This window comes from Bos mutus, chromosome 4, assembly GCF_027580195.1.
Source record: "Bos mutus isolate GX-2022 chromosome 4, NWIPB_WYAK_1.1, whole genome shotgun sequence".
Classification (NCBI taxonomy): domain Eukaryota; kingdom Metazoa; phylum Chordata; class Mammalia; order Artiodactyla; family Bovidae; genus Bos; species Bos mutus.
Window position 1 is genome coordinate 21,550,340 of NC_091620.1, and position 16,739 is coordinate 21,567,078.

The 16,739-nt window shown below is 46.3% G+C and overlaps 1 protein-coding gene and 1 long non-coding RNA gene across 6 annotated transcripts in view; one reads left to right on the forward strand and one right to left on the reverse strand.

The window, feature by feature from the left end:
• ATP6V0A4 (ATPase H+ transporting V0 subunit a4) overlaps positions 1-16,739 on the forward strand; it is a 96,466-nt gene that overhangs the window by 64,812 nt on the left and 14,915 nt on the right. For all 5 annotated transcript variants that reach the window (XM_070369201.1, XM_070369203.1, XM_070369204.1 and 2 more), the window contains 7 exons: positions 622-834; positions 1,632-1,782; positions 3,310-3,449; positions 4,743-4,900; positions 8,051-8,144; positions 11,942-12,060; positions 14,533-14,749. In XM_070369201.1, coding sequence (XP_070225302.1) covers positions 622-834; positions 1,632-1,782; positions 3,310-3,449; positions 4,743-4,900; positions 8,051-8,144; positions 11,942-12,060; positions 14,533-14,749 — 1,092 coding nt within the window. The remainder of the gene's footprint in view (positions 1-621; positions 835-1,631; positions 1,783-3,309; positions 3,450-4,742; positions 4,901-8,050; positions 8,145-11,941; positions 12,061-14,532; positions 14,750-16,739) is intronic.
• On the reverse strand, positions 4,917-14,541 carry LOC138987599 (uncharacterized). The gene is made up of 3 exons (XR_011463948.1): positions 14,412-14,541; positions 5,644-5,875; positions 4,917-5,262 (listed from the first exon to the last, which is right to left on the reverse strand). It is a non-coding gene; the product is annotated as an uncharacterized lncRNA (long non-coding RNA).

Below are 16,739 nucleotides of genomic sequence, written 5' to 3' on the forward strand. Positions count from 1 at the left end.
AGACAAGGGCCTTCAACCATGCTAATCTCAGACTTCTACCTTCCAGAACTGGGAAAACTTTCTGTTACAAAGCACCGGTCTATGATGTTTTATCATAGCCGCTCGAGTGGACTAAGGCATCTTCCCAGCTGCTGGTGGCTGTCAGCCATCCTTGCTGGTCCTTGCTTCGTTGATGCATCACTCCGGTCTCTGTCTCCATCACACACATCTTCCCTGTGGGTCTCAGTGTCCAGATTTCTTATAAAAACATTGATCATACCAGAATAGTGCGCACCCTACTCCAGCATGACCTCATTTTAACTTGATCACATCTGCAAAGACCATATTTCCAAGATCATGTTCCCAGCTACCAGTCTTAGGACTTCAGCATGTCTTTTGCGGGGACACCATTCAACCTATCACAATAGTACTATTAGGGGTTTAGAAGAAAAGAAATATACAGTCCTGGCCTCAGGGCTTTAACCTCTAGTGCAGGAGTTCAAGGCCAGGTGAGAACTGAGAGGCAGAGGAGCAGGCAGGAGCCGAGGACGCCTCCAGGTCTGGCTGTCCTGCATTTTTGCCATGTTATCTGTCATCTCCCTGAGTGTCCTTTGTTTTGCTGGGTGCTGTTTTTTTGGCCAGGTGTTAACACAGACAGAGTCTCACCGTCAGAGCCTCCTGCAAGAAGCAGCTGCCAACTGGCACTCCTGGGTCATCAAAGTGCAGAAGATGAAGGCCATCTATCACATCCTGAACCTGTGCAACATTGACATCACCCAGCAGTGTGTCATCGCTGAGATCTGGTTCCCAGTGGCTGACACCGTGCGCATCAGGAGGGCGCTGGAGCAAGGCGTGGTGCGTGCGGGAGGGGGCAGGGGGCGGGGAGGGTCATGTCTAGTTGAGTGGGCCCTCTGCCAGGTGTTCAGATTGCTAGCTTCCTAAGTCACGTGACCCTTACCTGGTAGGATTGTCTCTATCTTTACGCCTTTGGTCCTTACCCAGTGTGTGGGCACATGTCAGAAAGGCCTATTCTTCTCAGTGTCTTACCCACAGGTGACATTTCTTTGATCTTAGCAAGAGTGTACTGGGTGCTGATATGCTGCTGTCCCTCTGCTAGCTTTGTCGGGCTGGAAAGACAGATAGCCAGACACCTGCAACAATAGCCAGAAGGCAGGGAGTGGATGGCTCCCCATGCCTGCCATTGTGCTGAGCACTCAGGCACCTTGTGTAACTCTCACCGTGCTCTTGAGTCCTCTCTCTGCCCAGTGGGGGGCCTGTCTCATCACCTATTTGCCCCATGGAAATTTGGGAGAGGGTCAAGGCCATTAGGAATACAGGAACAAAATTTGGAAAGTGAATAAACTCTTGAGAGAGTAAGTCAGAAGGAAGAGTAGAGGGCTCAGAACTGTGCATAACATTTGCAGGAGCTTGAGGATGGAGATTGCCAGAGAATCAGGAGGAACTCTACTCTCTTTGACAACTTCCTTTAAGATACATTACATAAGTATTAACTTCAGATGAAATCATGAGTCTCAGATCAAGAAATTGTCCCAAGTTCACCGAGTAAGTGACAGGAGTTGGGCTGTGAGCCATGTGCTTACGCCCAGCCAATGGCATTCTTCCTAACATCTTCTCATATGTTCTTTTTGCAGGAACTAAGTGGCTCCTCCATGGTCCCCATCTTGACAGCAGTGCAGTCTAAAACAGCTCCTCCCACGTTTAACAGGACAAATAAATTCACAGCTGGCTTCCAGAATATTGTAGATGCATATGGCATAGGCAGTTACCGGGAGATGAACCCAGGTAAAGGAAACTGATGTGTTTCTCAATCAGGCAGCTTGTAAATGAAAATTGAACAAGATTTATCACAGCGGTGGCCTTGGCAATTCATTGCTTTGAATTGTGACATTCCTAAAATCTTACTTGGTTTTCTGATGCCCCTAATTGTCTTTTAAAATGGTGATTAGCTAGATATACTCCTTGACAGGATTTCACCTGTTCTCAGGCAGACAAATTCAGTTTTCATTTTCTTACTGATTCAAAGAGGGTCATCTTAGGCATCTTCACAGTCACATAGTGTTGTGTGGGAGAGATGGCAATGGGCACAGATAGGACTTTTAGTCAGAAGACTGGATTCTCAGTGATATTGTATCACTGAGTCTGATTTGTAAAGTAAGAGGGTAGACCAGATGTCCTTTAGCCAAGCAGTTCATGGTGCTGCTGTTCTCCAGCCTGAGTTTGAATCTAATTTGTGACCTGTATTGCAGGGTCCTGTGAGTAATTGCTGGAGGTGTGTGGTGCATGTGAATGGTTGAAAAACAAACAAAAGGTGGTAGTGGACAGGGTATAGAAAGCACTTAGACAGAGAAAACTGGTTTTAAATCCCATTAAACTTTGTGATCTTGGGGAAAGTCACTTTTGTTGGTGGTGTTCAGTTGCTAAATCACGTCCAACTCTTTGCGACCCCATGGACCGCAGCATGCCAGGCTTCCCCATCCTCCACTATTTCCTGGAGTTTGCTCAAACTCTTGTCCATTGAGTTGGTGATGCTATCCAACCATCTCATCCTCTGTTGCCCCTTCTCCTCCTGCCCTCAATATTTTCCAACGTCAGAGTTTTTTCCAATGAGTCGACTCTTCTCATCAGGTGGCCAAAGTATTGGAGCTTCAGAAGGTCACTTAGCTACTCCAAAACGCAGCTCATCTGTAAAGTGGGGAGTAGTAATATTTACCTTCAGAGAAGGCAATGGCAACCCACTCCAGTATTCTTGCCTGGAAAATCCCATGGGCAAAGGAGCCTGGTAGGATGCAGTCCATGGGGTTTCGAAGAGTCGAACACGACTGAGTGACTTCACTTTCACTTTTCACTTTTATGCATTGGAGAAGGAAATGGCAACCCACTCCAGTATTCTTGCCTGGGGAATCCCAGGGACGGGGGAGCCTGGTGGGCTGCCGTCTGTGGGGTCGCACAGAGTCGGACACGACTGAAGCGATGTAGCAGCAGCAGCAGCAGCAGTAATATTTATCTGCTGCTGCTACGTCGCTTCAGTCGTGTCCGACTCTGTGCAACCCCACAGACGGCAGCCCACCAGGCTCCCCCGTCCCTGGGATTCCCCAGGCAAGAATACTGGAGTGGGTTGCCAAATATTTACCTACTGAGGAGTTAATGTATGTGAGGGCTGAGTGTCAGAGGTGGGGATGGTGAGAGAAGACAGACACAGAAAGATGCAAGGGACCAGCTTTTATGTCATGGAGCCTGGTAGGGAAATCTTTGATGTGGGGCTGAAAGAATGTTGGGAGGACTCAGGCCATTGTGGTCTCACCTCTACAGCTCCCTACACCATCATCACTTTCCCCTTCCTGTTCGCCGTGATGTTTGGAGACTGTGGTCATGGAACTGTGATGTTCCTGGCAGCCCTTTGGATGGTCCTTAATGAGAAACACTTGCTCGCTCAAAAGTCGACCAATGAGGTGGGTGCCCATCAACTGTCTCACCTGTTTTCTTGGGAGGTTATAAATAGAACATGAAAAATGTGTCTGTTGTTTTCACCATGGAAATAAAGTGTTGTTTTAAAAAGTAAGGGAAAGTTGGAGAGTTAAAAAAGGGACCAGAATTCAGCATAAAAATTCCTGGCCAAAGGTAAAGCCTTTGGATGGTTTGGTACAGTACCATCTTTGTTTATTGTATGTTTTTCAAGAAAGTATTGATCTTTTCCTTTACTTTTTTTTTCCAACATTGATTTTTTCCCCCTTTGATTAGAAAAGCAATATATGTTTCTTGTAAAAATTGGGAAAATACAATAATCTAACTACCTAGAGAAAATTACAATTAATGCTTTTTTCTGTGCTTATACACAAGTATATAATTTTCTAAAATTGAGATGAAATAGTCCATGTTAGTTTGTAGCTTCCTTTTTTTTTCACTCAAAATATCACAACTATTTTTTCATGGCAGAGCCCTTCTACAATCAGCCCGTTCTCCATGTCCTTATGTAACACTGAGGAATCCTGAATATCATGTCTTCACATCAGTTCACACTTTAAATTTCCACATTTTCCATGAAGTCCCTTCACAGTATTGTGAAGATTGAGACAACTCAAGCCTGCATTGTTTCAACTTAATCAATTCAGTTGAGTCACGTCTGACTCTTTGCGACCCCATGGACTATAGCTCGCCAGGCTCCTCTGTCCATGGGATTCTCTAGGCAAGAATACTGGAATGGGTTGCCATTCCCTTTTCCAGGGGATCTTCCTGACTCAGGGATCGAAGTGAGGTATCCTGTACTGCAAGCAGATTCTTTACTGTCTGAGCCACCAGAGAAGCCCCCTCAAGGTCACGAGTATAGATTTGACTTGCCGTACACCTCAGCAGCGTAAGTGGCAGCTCTGTTCTTGTCTCCTGGAAGGAGTAAGGCAGCAGTCACTCACTTTCAAGTGCGTCCTTTACAGCTGACACTTTTCTTCAGTTACATTTTCTACCCAAGGCTGAATTAAAGGCTGGGAGGCTGTGTGGTTTGTTTCTGCAATAACTGCCATTTCAGGACTTTTCTGGATCAGCTCTAGAAGCTCAGGAAGATCAGGGTGGGTGTGCCCTTTCTGTTTGGATCACTTTGACGCCTGCCTGGTGACCGACACGGCCCCTCTGTGTAGGATGCCCGTGTCTTGGCTGCAGGTGTCCAGTGGTGCTGGGGGCCTCCTGTAAACACGTCCCTGGGGTCTGGTTCAAAGCCCACTGATGATTGTCCTCTGTCTTCTTGGGGCCAGATTTGGAACACCTTCTTCCATGGGCGCTACCTCATCCTCCTCATGGGCATCTTCTCCATCTACACGGGCTTGATCTATAACGACTGCTTCGCCAAGTCTTTGAACATCTTTGGCTCTTCCTGGAGTGTCCAACCCATGTTCAGAAATGGCACGTGGAGGTAAGTTGGGACAGAGGTGGGTCACTCACTGGTCATCCAGGTGGACTCAGTGATCGTTCTCATGCCAGGGGCTTCTGTGCCTGGTTCTGTTCAGAGGTGCGCCCACCAATTGAACAAATAATTCAGTATTATCTGTTGAGTGTGAGACCTTGTATCACTTCCTCAGTTAACTGTGCTGGTCACTGTAATGCCTGGAAAGTTTTTTCAAAACTTCAGCCGTATTAAGTAGGTATCCTGGAGTGCATCCCACTCCCAGGCACTGTTGTGAAAACAAGGTGGATCAGGTATAAACTGGGCATCAGAGTAGCAGTCGTGGAAGCAAGAAGACTTTGGGAGAAGAAGATGGCATTTTCTTGCTTGGCCTGGAATCGGAAAGAGAGTAAGAATACAGGCAAGAATACTGGAGTGGGTTGCCATTTCCTTTTCCAGGGAGTCTTCCCGACCCAGGGATTGAACCTGCATCTCCTGCACTGACAGGCAGGTCTTTACCACTGAGCCACCAGGGAATAGGGGCTTCATACTGAGGCTGAAAAGCCTCAGGTGATGTTCCTCATGTCTTCCCCACAGATGCTTCAGTTCAGTCTCAGGTTTCTCTGTCTTGCCCTGGAGCGTCCAGGGGAAGTGACAGGAGAGCACTTCGAGAAAGGAGAGACAGACGCCTGACCGGGTGCACAGCCCTTCGCCCGTGTTTTCTCTCTCAAGCACAGTAGGACTTTCTATTGAAGGCATGTCAAGGGTCTTACCTGCTTGCCAACTGCATATTGTAAGTGGGGAGAGAGAAAACACCATCCATCTCATCCCAGGATTTCTTAGGAAAGATTCAACACAGGGTTCCTTTTGACGTGGAGCATCCCACGAGCGTGTGAGGGCTTGGTGCTGACTGAAGCGGGGCTCAGGAGGGCTATACTAGTGCAGGGGTGTGTGTCACTGAGGCTCCGTGAATCTCCTTTAGTCCCTCTGCTGGGTCCAAGTGCCCTGTAGTAGAGGACAGGAATGTTAATAAATAAATAAAAATGAAGAAGAAAGCATTTTGCAGGATTCCAATTACAGATGGCCATATCTATGGGTTGTTTTTTTTTCTCTTTGCAATTAGTATCCTGAAGAGATGCCTCGAAGAACAAAACTGTTATCCATTTGAAGACAGCTTGCTTAGTGCTGCTCTTCAGGTTTGCACTCATAAGCGTAGTGATGGGCTTGGAAATGTATTGAATTGGCAAAACTTTATCAAACCATGCACACACATTTTCATTTGCCCTGGAGTGTGCCTGGGAAAGGTCTGAGTCTGATGGTTGGCTGTCACTCTGCAAATGTGGGTCAGAATATTGTTCTTTTGTGTGCAGGCAAATGACCCCTGCCCCCAGTTCCAGGCCTTTGAGGCCATGCCAGACTGAGGCCCCAGGCTGGGTCCCACGCCCACACATGGATGGTATGAAGCAGACTTGCTTGAGCAGGGCGGTGAAGGGAAGCCACAGGCATCCATCAGAGTGGCAGAGGACACAGCGGCGGGTTGTGGCCACTGGCTGCAAGCTGAGTCTTGGGCCTGCTTACCCTGACAGTGGGCTGGAGACACTGTCACAGCCTCCCTCACTGCGGACCGTGCACCACTCTCAGTAAGAGGCTATGAGAAGGGCTTCGAGGATTTGGCCTCAGGGAGGATAAGGGGAAGGATAGGTCATTTTTGTGGTTTGGACAGCGTCCTTATCTTGAAATGTCCATGTTTTGACATTAGATATGATTGTGGAATGGTCTTGTTTTTGTCTTGATCCACCACGGTCACCCTGTGGCCTTATCTGATGTTCCCTGAAATTGCTATGTTCAACAGCAGATACTATGGCTTGGCTGTGGGCACCAGGCCAATTTCCTCTTTTTGTTTTGTCACACAAACACATCTCTGATAGTGAAATCCAAGCATTTGCGCTGAGGTGTGCCTTTTGGACAGGGGTCTGGGTCTGAGATGGCCAGTCAGGCCCAGCTGCTTCCACTGTCACTGAGGGCCTGGTCAGCATAATAAGGCTTCCTGAACTCCCCTCACTGGGCTACAAATACCCCCACCACACTAGCTGCAGGAGGGAGGGAATGTATTTCTAGGCAGCCTAAGTTACCAACGTCCCGTTCTTCATCCTTTCAACTACTCAGTCTTGGGTCCCTCCATAGACACGTGCTCTTAAAAAAAAAAAAAAAAATTAAACCCTAATGTTCTGTCACGTTTGCACAGACAGTAAGAAGCTTCCGCTCATTGACATTTGTACTTCTAAGTGAGAAAGGGACACAGGTTTAAAAGCAGTCAGTGGACCATAACTTTCAGGGGCTGAGGTTCCCAGAGGTCAGAGGCCACATGTGGAAGCCAGTTCACTCCTCTGGGATCAGCTCTTGTGCCCCCAGGGGAGATTTCCCAGGCTGGTCCCAAGGCTGGATTTTATTTCTTCTATGCTTCCCCGGTTGCTCAGCTGGAAGAACCTGCCTGTCAATGCAGGAGACCCTGGAGACGTGGGTTCAATTCCTGTGCCAGGAAGATCCCCTGGAGAAGGAAATGGCAACCCGCTCTAGCATTCTTGCCTGGGAAATCCCACAGACAGAGGAGCCTGTAGGCTACACTCCGTAGGGTCGTAAAGAGTCAGACACGGCTGAGTGTGCATGTACATATGCTCCTGTCACCCCTTCCCCCTGCCTCTTTTTTGATATAGGATAGTTTTTTCTTTACCTCATCAGGCTGATAGCCCTCGCGAAACTCAGACTGTGACCTCCTTGGGAGCCAGAGGGTAATTTCTGTAGCTTAGCACATAGTGGTTATTCAGTGAGTACACGTCACTCAGTCTCTTTGCGACCTCATGGATAGTAGCGGCCAGGCTTCTGTGTTCATGGGATTTTCTAGGCAAGAATACTGGAGTGGGTTGCCATTTCCTCCTTCAGGGAATCTTCCCAACCCAAGGATCGAACCCTGGTCTCCTAGCATTGCAGGCAGAGTCTTTACTCCTTGAGTCACCAGGGAAGCATGGTTATTTGTTAATTGAATGAGCCAGTTGGTGAGTCACACCCACAGTTAGGCTTTGATTGGCTGCTTGCAAGTGGATGACTGATGTTCCTGTAGTATCTTTCCTACCTCTGGTTGATCGTTGGTTTTGTTTTTGTTTTTCCTTTCACTCTCAATAGTATGCAGGTCTTGAAAACGAATCCACTGTTGCAGCTCGACCCAGCCGTTCCGGGAGTATACTCTGGAAATCCATACCCGTTTGGAATTGATCCGGTAATAATGTCTTCTGAGGTTAAATATTTATTATGTAAAATGTCTTGCTCAGGAGATTTCTTCCCCTCCTCTGTGTGAGGGGAAGAAAGTGCTAGAACCTATGAAATCCACAAACATGTGTTGAGATAGAAGAGCAGGTCTTGGAGGTGTTTGTGACACACTGCTCCAGATTCGAGTGCACGTCCTGCATATACCCTATATCCAGCCACTGGGTCATTTTCCCTGAAGTTTCCCAAACGTCTGCCTCTTTCTTCTCAATCAGACCCTTGGTGGTTAACAATTGCTTCTTTAAAAGGCCCTTGTTTGCCTGGAAAATATGCTTATTAGATAAGCAATTTAGCATCCTAGCCAGGTTCCCAACTTTGACATTTTCTTCCAATGATTAACATCTTAACTTTTTCCTAGAGAAGTATGGATTTGCTTTTATATTTGCTTTATTTTACTGCATAGAATTAGAGTTTAAAAAAATGTGTTAACTCTAATTGGTTTGTTATATCTACCTCAGTTGGATTTGAGCCAGACAAAGGTGTTCCTTTGCCCAAACTTCAGGTGCAAAGCGATTTCGAGAAGTCACGCGCGCCTGTTCGTGCAAAGCCACTGGTACCATGGCCTTAGTACATAGCACCAGCAGATGGCAGGCTTGTGCTCCAAATGAGCACAAGCATCTGGACCTGAACTTGGTAGATAGGGTTCATAAATGTTTCCTCTATGCTCTTTTTGTTGGAAGAGAATCTGAGACCACAGTTTTACTTGCTGACAGTTGAGAGGAAAAATGTTGCTGTTGTTCAGTCACTAAGTCACGTCTGACTCTTTGCAACCCCATGCACTGCAGCATGCCAGGCTTCCCTGTCCTTCACTGTCTCCTGGAGTTTGCTCAAACTCCTGTCCATTGAGTCGGTGGTGCCATCCAACCATCTCATCCTCTGCCGCCCCCTTCTCCTTCTGCTCTCAATCTTTCCCAGCATCAGGGTTTTTCCAGTGAGTTGGCTCTTTGCATCAGGTGGCCAAAGGATTGGAGCTTTAGCTTTAGCATCAGTCCTTCCAATGAATATTCAGGGTTGATTTCTTTTAGGATTGAGTGGTTTGATCTCCTTGAAGTCCAAGAGACTTACAGGAGTCTTCTCCAACACCATAGTTCAAAAGCATCAATTCTTCGACATTCATCCGTCTTTATGGTCCAGTTTTCACATGCATACATGACTCCTGGAAAAACCAAAGCTTTGACTATACAGACTTTTGCCGGCAAAGTGATGTCTGCTTTTTAATATGCTAAGTTTGTCACAGTTTTCCTTCCAATAACAAGTGTCTTTTAATTGAGGGATAATACTGCACTAAAATTGGTTCTCTGGTTTCTCCTCTCTTGGGGTTCGCCCCCTCTTCAGTTTTGAGTCGTCCCACTTTCTGCCTGCCTCCCCTCTCTTATAAAAACAGCGAGCATCACCCAGGATTGGGTTTTACTCGGCACTTGGATTTTAAGTTTTATCAAAAGAGGTTAAGTCCATGAAGGCTGGTTTGTAAGCTGCAAGGTGCTAAAAATAAACACAAGTTGTTATTTTTGTAGACTGGAAGGCTTTATCTTTGGTCCTAGGAGTTTCACGAGTAGCAGGCAGGCAGAGGAGGGGTATAGATGGGTGTGATTTTTAAGGTCTGGTTGACCTTTCTTTCCTTTGAATATCATTGCTCCTACCGTCTTGTCTGTTCCCTTCACAGCCCCCATCTGATGCATCAGCAAATCCTATCTGCCCAGTTTAGCTCCTCACAGACAAAGGGAGAATAGCGTATTTAGCCTTTCAAAACTGAGTAATCCAGTCTCTGCATGTGTGCTCAGTCATGTACAGCTCCTCTGCGACCCTATGGCCTCTAGCCTGTCAGGCTTCTCTGTCCATGGGCTTTTCCAGGCAGGAATACTGGAGTGGGTTGCCATTTCTTCCTCCTGGGGATCTTTCCAAACCAGGGATCGAACCCACATCTCTTGTGTCTCCTGCATTGGCAGGCAGATTCTGTACCAGTTAGCTATCTGGGAAATGGTCTAGTCTCTAGTCTGCATTCAATTTTGTCATCAGCCTACTAGTTAGAAAAATGTGAGGGTGAAAGGCAAGGTGGGATGTTGAAAATAATACATTTTTTCCTAGGAACATTTAGATTTTTAAAATATTTTAGTCTCTTTCCTATAAAATAATAATACATCATCGATACAATGGACATGAATTTGAGCAAACTCTGGGAGATAGTAAAGGACAGGGAAGCCTGCTATGCTGCAGTCCATTGGATTGCAAAGAGTAGGATGTGACTTAGCGACTGAACAACAACAACAATATACATGATTAAAACTCCATATAATGCAAAAATTGTTTAAAAAATGAGTTGGCTTTCTTGCCTTTCCTGTTCCTACAATCTGATTCCCCAGAGATAATCTCTTTAATAGAATTATTTCTGTGCTTATATTATTAATGGCACTTATATATATTAATGAAGGGTTTGATTTTTACATAATGTAAATTTCTACAGCTGCATTTATTAACTGTGTTATTCATCTATTTGTGAATCAAATTGCAAAATATTTGAGCATCAGAGCTGAGGCGACTTTCTAAAAGTGTTTGTAAATATTTTATAATAAATGAACACTGCTGCTGCTGCTGCTAAGTCGCTTCAGTCATGTCCTACTCTGTGCGACCCCATAGACGGCAGCCCACCAGGCTCCCCCGTCCCTGAGATTCTCCAGGCAAGAACACTGGAGTGGGTTGCCATTTCCTTCTCCAGTGCATGAAAGTGAAAAGTGAAAGTGAAGTCACTCAGTCATGTCCGACTCTTGGCGACCCCATGGACTGCAGCCCACCAGGCTCCTCTGTCCATGGGACTTTCCAGGCAAGAGTACTGGAGTGGGTTGCCAAAAGCTGGTGATTTAGGATCAGACAGCCTGTGTTTAAATCTTGGCTTTTCTGTTTACTTGCTATGTGATTTTGAGCAAATCGTTATCTCTGTGTCTCTGTTTCCTCGTCTGTAAATTGGGTGTAATAGTAGTCTTTATAGAGTTGCTCAGAAGAGTAAATGGATTTTATAGGTAAAACACCCAGAAGAATCTGGTGCATATGGAATAAATGCCCCATTTGCTATTATATTATTTCTCCCTGAGTGTGTAAATAACTTAGTCTCCCTGAGATTTTGTAATTGTACTTACCTGTCAAATGGAAATACTTTTAACTATCTCATAAGGTTTTTATTAGAATTAAATGAGATAAATACACTTAAAGGGCTTAGTATGTGCCTGGTACTTACCCATGAACGTTTTTAGCTTTTCCAGGCTGGGTCTAAAGTGTACAGGTAACCCTGCCCTCACCGTGTTGAGTGATCCTGTGGGTATTGGCCAGCCAGCAAAGGGATAAGCAGAGGATGCAGGACAAGCCTGGTGCAGCTTCAATGCCAAAGTGGTTGATCAGGGTAGTGGAGGTGCTTCCCCGAGTGACTTTCTCAGAGTAGACATGGCTCTGGTGCCTGACTTTGATGATAGAACTTCTAGACTCTGGTCTCATGTATTTCTTTCTTTACTTTCGGGGAAGATTACTTTACAGTCTGTGTTGGTTTCTGCCATACCACAGTGCAAATCAGCCGTGATCATACATACACTGCCTCCCTCCCATTCCCCATCACACCCCTATGGAAGTGGGAAGCCAGGCTGGGCTTCCTGTGTGATATAGCAGCTTCTCAGCAGCTATCTGTTTTGTACATGGTAGGGTGTGCATGTCAGGGCTGCTTTCTCCATTTGGGCTCATGTGTTTCCTGTCTTGTTTTCCTTCCAGATTTGGAACTTGGCTTCAAACAAGCTAACATTTTTGAACTCCTATAAGATGAAGATGTCAGTTATCCTGGGAATTGTCCAGATGGTTTTTGGTGTTATTCTCAGCCTTTTCAATTACAGGTAGGTTTTGTGATGAACTTTCTGCCTGTTGGTCTGACCACGTCAGTGGTGAGTGGTGACAGAGCCACCAGTTCAGTCCTGTGTCCATCTGTAAGTTTCCTTCCTAAAGTGTCTGAGAGTGTTAGTTGCTCAGTCGTGTCCAGCTCTTTGTGACCTTATGGCCTGTAGCCCGCTAGGCTTCTCTGTCCATGGGATTTCCCAGACAAGAATACTGGAGTGGGGAAGCCATTTCCTCCTCCAGGGGATCTTCCTGACCTAGGGATCGAACCTGGGTCTCCTGCATTGCAGGCAGATTCTTTACCATCCTGGGTCTCTTGGCTTGAGCTTGGACAAGCTGATTTGCCAGAAATGATACCTCTGTTTCTCCTGAGCTGAGTGTGCCTTTCACCTCAGAAATATTTGAGAGTTCAGTAAGAGACTGCAAGCCCACAGTGCTATTGTTGCTGTTTAGCCTCATGGTTGTATCTGACTCTTCACAACCCCATGGGCTGCAGCTACGGTGCTCAGTCTCCTCCCAACCTGCCAGGCCTCAGTTGCTGCTATGTCTGGGTTTAGCCCCACTGCATTTGGGCCAGAGTGCCCTCAGATTCTGAATTCCACTTGGTATTCATTTCTTCATACTGGCAGCAGCCTCTCTTTCACTTCTTTGGTGGTTAATTTCTCCATCTGTCCTTCCTGTTATGCTCTATCTCTACCAAAGCTTCTTACACTTGTATATTTGTGCTAAAGTTGTAAATGCTTGAAAACAGCCTATTTAGAGACCCTTTGTGGACATGGAAGCTTGTAGTTATCACCAAAACCCACCTGCCAGGAGGTCAGTACCGTACTGCAGAAATGATGCAGAGTTTAGAATCAGAGATTTGACACCCAGCACGGCAACCCACTCCAGTGTTCTGGCCTGGAGAATCCCATGGACAGAGGAGCCTGGCAGGCCACATTCTTAGGCTGCAAAGAGTTGGACATGACTGAAGCGACTGAGCATAGCCCACACACAGCACAGGTAGCTGGGTGATCATAGGTATGTTGCTGAACGTGTCTGTCATCCACCAAAACCCACCTTCTAGGAGTTCAGTACCGTACTTCAGAAATGATGCAGGGTTTAGAATCAGAGATTTGACACACATGTAGCTGTGTGATCATAGATGTGTTGCTGAACGTGTCTGTGATCGTTTTCTTCCACAGAGTGGGAATAGAGGAGTCAGAATGGGTCAGTTATTGTGTAGTAACAAACAACTCTCAAATCTCAGTGTCTCAAGGCCATGATACATGTCATGGTGGGCCAATGGGGGTGCTGCTCATCTTATCCTCACACTAGGACCAGGGCTGATGGGCAGCTGCCACCTAGAAGTTGCCAGTTGCTGCGGCAGGAGAGGGCAGTCAGTTACACACTGACTCTTAAGCTTCCACCCAGAGGGACACATGCCACCTCTGTTCCCGTTTCATTGGCCAGAACCAGCCTTGTGGTGCCCCGTGTCTATTGGAAAACCAATAGACATATGCTTCTACTTGAAAAATAAGAACTATTTAGCGAGTGAGTGAATGACAACGCCTTGGTACTACTGCCTGCCTGAAAGTGCTGTGAGAGTTACCCAAGAGGTAAAACGAGGATAAAACCAGAAAGGACTTTCTGGGTGGACTGTGGTTAGCATCGCGTGTCAGGCCAGCCTTAACAATCTCTCTCAATCCTGCTTTATCAGGGGATCTCCATTTTCCCTGCAATAGTTCTTATACTTAACAGGCTCTTTCTGACGTTTTACCTGGGGGTCCCCCAGCTTAGTCTTGTGGGACTCTCCCTGTGTCTTAGAGCAGGAGTTGACAAACTTTCTGTGTAAAGGGCCAGGTAGTAACTATTCTAGGCTTTGCAGGCAGGTGGTCTCTGTCACTGCTGCTCAGTTCCAGTGCTGTAGCGTGAACGAACACTGCCACAGGCAATGCGTAAACAAATGAGTGTGACTATTCCAGTCAAATTAAAACTGAAATTTGGATTTCCTATACTTTTCTTGGGTCATAAAATATTCTTTTGATTTTCCCCAAACCATTAAAAAATGTAAAAACCAGGCTGCACAAACTAGGTAATGGGCTCAGTTTGGCTCGTGGGCTGTTGTTGGCCAGCAACTGTTTCAGAGCATCCTTTTGAGAATAGCTGTCAAGCCCTGTGTCTGTATCCTATGCCCTTGGCTGTGTAGTATGAATTGGGTCTGCACGGGAAGCTGTGGCTGGGTCGCCAGCTGTCTGTGTGGGCCTGTCCTTTGCCTCATGACTTTACCTTCTGGACCCTGGCTCTCTCTGAACTGTTTGTGCAAAAGCACCTTTCTTTCTCATTTTTCCATCCATGCATGATTACTACTTACCTGGAGAGAGGATGCAGGATTCATAAAACAAAAAAAAAGAACACTTGGCTCTTTGGAGAGAGTGGTGAGTGACTGGCATTCCTTCAGTGTTCTCTCTTGTGTGTGTGTTTTCCACCCCCAGGTTCTTCAGAAACACTCTGAACATCATTCTGCAGTTCATCCCTGAGATGATTTTTATCCTGAGTCTTTTTGGATACCTGGTCTTCATGATCATCTTCAAATGGTGCTCCTTCGACGTCTCTGTGTCCCGGCGAGCCCCAAGCATCCTTATCCACTTCATTAACATGTTCCTATTTAACTACAAGGACTCTTCGAATGTACCTCTGTACCAACATCAGGTACTTCTGGGCTTTCTTTTTCTTTTATGCATTTCGATTATGTCAAATCTCTCCTGCTCTTGGGTTTTGCAGAGAGTAATTGTCTGTAAGACTGAGCCATCTTAGCAGCCGATGTGTTCGGTTCTTCAGATTTCAGAAGGCCCTGATTGAATAACTTCTCCGCATGCTGGGGGCAGTGCTTTGAGGCAGCTCCAGTGGTTTTTGTTTGGGTAATGCACCTGAGGTGTTATAGCCGTGGGGTTGAAAATTGGCTTGTACGTTGTCTGTGAAGAAAGAGAAAAATAAGCCTTCAAATTGATTGGCTTGAAACTGTAAGTGCTGTAAATTGTATCTTAAAATGGAGTAATCTTTTATTATAAAAGCAAACTCTAGTTGTTGTTGTTTAGTTGCTAAGTCATGTTCAATTCTTTGAGACCCCATGGACCATAGCATGCCAACCTTCTCTGTCCATGGGATTTCCCTGGTGGTCCAAAGGATGGGTCTTTGTACTCCTGGTGCAGGAGGGCCCGGGTTCAATCCCTGGTCAGGGAGCTGGATCCCACATGCCACAGTCAAATAAATAAATATTTGGTGGGTTTCCCAGGTAGTTCAGTGATACAAAATCCTCCTGCCAGTGCAGGAGACATGCGTTTGATCCCTGGGTTGGGAAGATCCCCTGGAGGAAGAAATGGCAACCCACTCTAGTATTCTTGCCTGGAGAATCCCAAGGACAGAGGAGCCTGGTGGGCTATAGTCCATGAGGTGGCAAAGAGTTGGACGGGACTGAGTGACTGGGCACACATGCTCCCAACACCGCCCTGGCTGCTTTGTGCTGTGTTTCAGTATCAGAGAAGAGCAACAGCTCAGGAGACATGTCTGGTTGCTTTAGACATTGTGAAGGGGAAAAGCATGATATAAAATCAGGCAAAAGGCAGTGAGGTAGCTTCAAGGGCAGGGACCTGGGACTGGTGAGTGCCGTGCATGTGGTTCCCACCCCACCTCCTGTTCTCCTTATGAGTAATTAAGGGTGGAGGAGGGTCGGAGATGGAGCAAGTAAGATGTTATCACTGTTAGTGGGGGTAAATCACTGTTATTGGGGTAAATCTTACTACAGTTGGGATGATGATAAATCGTCTCACTGGGAGCATGGGCAGAGAGAGAAATGTGAAGGCTCAAGAAACATTTTCCCTTTTACTCTGAACACAGTGGCTCTGAGACAGCCTTCCCCGGCATCCTGGTCCTTTAGGAGCCATGGGTCCCTCCTCAAAGCTGGTGACTCAGGAGGGTAAGAAGAAGAGGTGGGGTCGAGGATGTGAAAGGAAATATCTAAGAGGATAATAAACTGGGATGACTCCTGGGTTTCAACGAGGCACAAAGACCATGGATGCCTCGTTCCAAAATGAAGTGAATTGTGGCACACACACACACACACACACACACAGGGAAAGAGTTCAGCCCAATGTCCCTGAACCCATTAGATAACTCACCCACAATGAGACTGTGCAAGTCAGGTGGCCATCGTGAGTATTTTTTTTTGGATGTGAGAGCAACAGGGCTCAGTAATACTGGAAATATAAGATTACTTATAGAGGGACTTTGCTTGTGGTCTAGTGGCTAAGATGCCATGCTCCTAATGCAAGGCCTAGGTTTGATCGCTGATGAGGGAACTAGATCCCCCATACCGCAATTAAATAAAGTAATATTCAGTCAAGTAAATAAATATTAAAAAAAAAAACAAAACCAGGATTACTGATGGAGACAATGTCTGTGACTTAAAGTGATACAAGGACTTTTGGTCACTCCAGAGTGACTGGTAAAGTGCCAGGCCTGATCTTTTTCCAGGACCAGTGCTAACTGTCCCCACAGAATAGAGTCAAGGAGACATGAGACAAATAAAGTGCCCTTATGATGTGGCTCGTGAACACTCCTGTCCAGTGACTGGCTCCATACGGTGTGGGTGCACAATCAGGGGCTTCATGGAAAGGAAGTAATAAAGAGAGGAAGTCCCCTG